The sequence below is a fragment of the Cucurbita maxima genome, unplaced genomic scaffold, assembly GCF_002738345.1.
Source record: "Cucurbita maxima cultivar Rimu unplaced genomic scaffold, Cmax_1.0 Cma_Scf00018, whole genome shotgun sequence".
Taxonomy (NCBI): Eukaryota; Viridiplantae; Streptophyta; class Magnoliopsida; order Cucurbitales; family Cucurbitaceae; genus Cucurbita; species Cucurbita maxima.
The window spans coordinates 2,763,687-2,767,662 of record NW_019272034.1 but is presented as its reverse complement, the minus strand read 5'-3'; the positions used below and the strand labels follow the sequence as shown (position 1 = coordinate 2,767,662).

The following is a 3,976-nucleotide window of genomic DNA, read 5'->3' as shown; positions in this document are numbered from 1 at the left end:
GTTTTTTTTTTTTTTTTTTTTTTTTTATAATTATAACACTGATTCAAATTCAATATTTAATAATTTAATTAGATAAAACCAAATAATTTAATGTATTTTTTCAATGTATAGTTAGGCAGCCCATCTCAATTCTAATATTCTTCTACGCACACTACCAAACTTTCTTGTTCCTATCCAGAAGTTGGACAATTAACTCTCAATTTTCAATAAATATAAATATATATATATATTATCGTAGCGAAAATTTATTGGGATGACATTAGATTTAGTGTCTTCGTGAGCATACGTGATAGTTTTTTGTGAATGAGTTCATAATCAGTATCGTTCACAATATAATTAGGCTCGTGTAACTGACTTTATAGCTGTCGTGATTGTAGTATGAGACGACAGTTTGAAATCTAAAATCTGTATACAATTGATTTACACGAGAAGCCGTGCAATTTAAGCTAAATTTTTGTTAGGAGATATATTAAATGATATATTAATTAAATGTTTATTAATTAAAATAGATTTTTTATTTTACAAAATTAAAACGCGTTTAAGAGGAGATTAATCATATTAGAAGAGATAAACAAGATCAGTGTCTATCAGCATGACGTGTCTCATCCATCTGTCATTAATCTAAAGTTCAAGCAGACAGTTTGTATAAACCCTGGGGCCCACATGTACGTCATCACTTCTTTTTCTTCTCTTTAATAAATAATAATAATAATAATAATAATAATTAAGTAGCGTAGCTTTTTATGGAAAAGAAGAGGCAGTAATTATTAAAGCGAAATAAGAGCCTAATTTTGGCTCACTAACGACCTTTTTAGTCGTATTAATGTGTTTAATTTACTTTCTTTATAATATTTATTTAAAAAGTATTAATTTATAACCATATTAATTAAACTCTATTTAAATCATTTAATTATATCAGAAATATATCCATTTACACTATTTAATGTTCAAAATCTCTCATTCCCATCATGATTAAAAAAATATGTGACAACTTTTCATTTTAATTTAATTATGTGAAAATTATACACCAAACAGGAGAAATGGAAGATTAAACCCAATCAAGAAATCATAGCATCAACCTCAATCACTTAATCATAGCATCAACCTCAATCACTTAATCAAAGCTAAAAGATAGAATGAGATTGAAGCATTAAACATCGTTGAATACTAATGGTTCAAAACAAACATAATTATAACTCAATTGATCAAGACATGTTCGACCAAAAGGTCTTTAAATTTCTACTCCTACCTGTTGAACTGAAAAGTAAGACATTTAGTAGTTTTAGGACTCAGTAAAACTATATGCAATGTACATAACATTTAGTAGTTGTAGTTAATAGTAAAATGAATCAATTTAAATATAGTTCAACTGAATAAGATATTATATTCTTACCTACGAGATCATAAATTTGGAATTCCAACCTCGAAGACGATGGTGCATAAAGTAGAGATGATGGAATGACAAGATCTTTGGTCCTTTTCAAAATGGGGGAAGCAAGAATTGACAAAGATATGCTTTTTTGTTGACACATGAATGTTAGAAGTTAATGGTAGGTAACCTAAAGAGAAAAAAAGGAAAAGGATATATACTAAGATTTAATATTTTTGGCACTACTCTAGTGTAGTAAACATCATTCCATTGTCTTCACTCCACTTTTCTTGGTTTTAAGGGAGCGAATGAGGAACCCATCTAACCTAACAACACGCTAATATTACCCAATATTCAACTACTAAGTACTAAGCTTTCAATCAGCTTTGACTAATCTTTCCTCCCCCTTCCAGCCATTGTCCAAGTGTTTTATTTCTCATGTCCAAAGAGCCTCCCAGATATTGCTATCATCAAACAAAGGGTAGCTCTGAGGAGTGGCAGTGCTGAAATTGTTGTCAAGTGAGCAGTGGTCAGGCGGTGGTGTTGGTGCGGGCGTTTGAGTTAATTCCTTGCAAATCAGAGCCACCAAATTGGCTTGGTGGCACTGCATGTTGACAAGCTCAGCATGTGTCTTGGCTACCTCTGCTTGCAGTTCGTTTATCTGTTTTTGGAGATGGCAAATGGCCCCTGCACACCCGTAGACTGGATCTCTGATTCTTGCACTTGCTTCATACACCAAACTACTCACTGCATCAGCCCTCTGTGATTCAGGAAGATCCTGAAGAATTCAATAAAGTGATTGGTATCAGAAGTGTTTGGTTTGTGGTGGATTTGAATTGGAGAAACAGACTGAAGTATACGATTGGCTGTTCTGTGAGGACAAAAATCAAACACAATGGCTGCTTGGTTGGTTTTTCCAGTTTGTATTATGTTTGATTAATTGCATCACTTGGCCATTGAGCGAAAACAAACAATTAGATTAGGATTGCGTATTTTTCAGATGTCCAGGCAAAACAAGGGCACATTATTGGAATTGGACAAGTTTTGTGTGTGAGCCCCATCTGTGTTCATTGCCTCGATACAATTACCAAGTCATTCAAGGCACTGTTCTGCTTCTAAAAACACACAGTTCTACTCGATTGAGATTCGCTCGATTAATCCAAAAATGAAAACAGTATTTTCCTCCTAATTCCAAGATTAATTTTCTCGCATCGGAATTCACAATTTCAAAACCTAAGACAGAAAGCTGTAGATAAGAGGAAACTATGGATAGAGGAGGTACCTGAAGCAATTTGATGATATTGCTGGCACCGAAGACACGGTGAGCAATGGTGAACTTGAGAGGATCAGAGGGAGGGAAATAAGGCGCCAATACGCATTTCTCTGCGCATCTCCGCCGCAGAATCTTGCACGCCGCACACGGAGTGACGACGACGCCAGCCTGGACACAAGGAGGCGGCGTCGGCGGCGGCGACTGAGACCGGAGGATGGTTGAAGTTGGACCGGATTTTGCGTCACTGCACTCCATTTCAGACTTCAGTAGAGAGAGAGAGAGAGATGGAGTTAGTTGTGAAGCAGAACGAAGAATATAAATAGAGACGAAGTGCAAGGAAGGAGATGACGTCATAAGTTGAAAAAAAAAAAAAAAGAAGCAAATAATCGACTTTTAAGTTTGATTTTTTATATTAAAAGGAAAAAGAAAATTACAAAATTATAAACGAATTTAACTTAATAAAAATAAAATAACTAATAACAATTAATTACTCATAATATTTAGATTGAAAAACATATATTATGACCCCTTTCAATCTTTAAATATTAAATTATGTAGAGATTAGGATTGAAATTAGACTTTTAAGGACATATTTTTGTTGTCCCATTACATAATTATGCATTGAAAACTATGTCATTAATCTAGAAATCATCCTAATATAGAAACTTTCGCTATTTTAGCAACACTTAGGTCATATTTAAGTCCTACTTCACCGCTCAACCACTCCAATACGTATTCTTTTCGGACTAAACTATGCGATAAGAATCGATATCATTATTTTCTAAAAGTTGAAGCATCGCGGATGTCTCCATGTTGTAGCAAATGCTTGGTCCATGTTCCAGATCGATCAGTAGACTGTCTCGTCACTGCCACATTTGATCGAGACATTAAACTGTTTGCCCATTATGTGTATAATGTCTTTGCTTTCTTGGTATTATTAAGTAAGGATCTCCTTTTAGTAGGTGAAGAAATAAGAAGAATATCACTGCGTTTAAGCATGAATTAAACTAAAGAATTTTCCATTTGACATAGAGATCAAAAGAAAATTAGGGTATTGATGACATTTTGTAATTGTTCTAAGTGATTTATAATTGTTAGGGTAGAATAACAACGGTGTCCAATCACGAAGTCTACCTCCTGTTTAAGAATAGTCGAGTTGTCTGCTTAGCAAGGAAGTACCGAGCTGACTGAACTAGAGGTAGTATCAACAGAGCTTAGCCAACTAGAGATGTCCACGGGGGTGGAGAAGAAGCATATAATCTCTATTCCCGACCCCATTTCACTAACAGGAAGAAATCTTTTTCTACGTCGTCCTACCGAATAAATCAAATTTT

At 34.3% G+C, this 3,976-nt stretch overlaps 1 protein-coding gene across 1 annotated transcript; it reads right to left on the bottom strand.

Moving 5' to 3' along the window:
• Positions 1-1,474: 1,474 nt before the first annotated feature.
• LOC111493422 (LOB domain-containing protein 1-like) lies at positions 1,475-2,938 on the bottom strand. Its single transcript, XM_023143134.1, has 2 exons — positions 2,652-2,938; positions 1,475-2,147 (listed from the first exon to the last, which is right to left on the bottom strand). The coding sequence occupies exons 1-2, from the start codon at positions 2,895-2,897 to the stop codon at positions 1,806-1,808; spliced, it is 588 nt and encodes a 195-aa protein (XP_022998902.1). The 5' UTR covers positions 2,898-2,938; the 3' UTR covers positions 1,475-1,805.
• Positions 2,939-3,976: the final 1,038 nt, after the last annotated feature.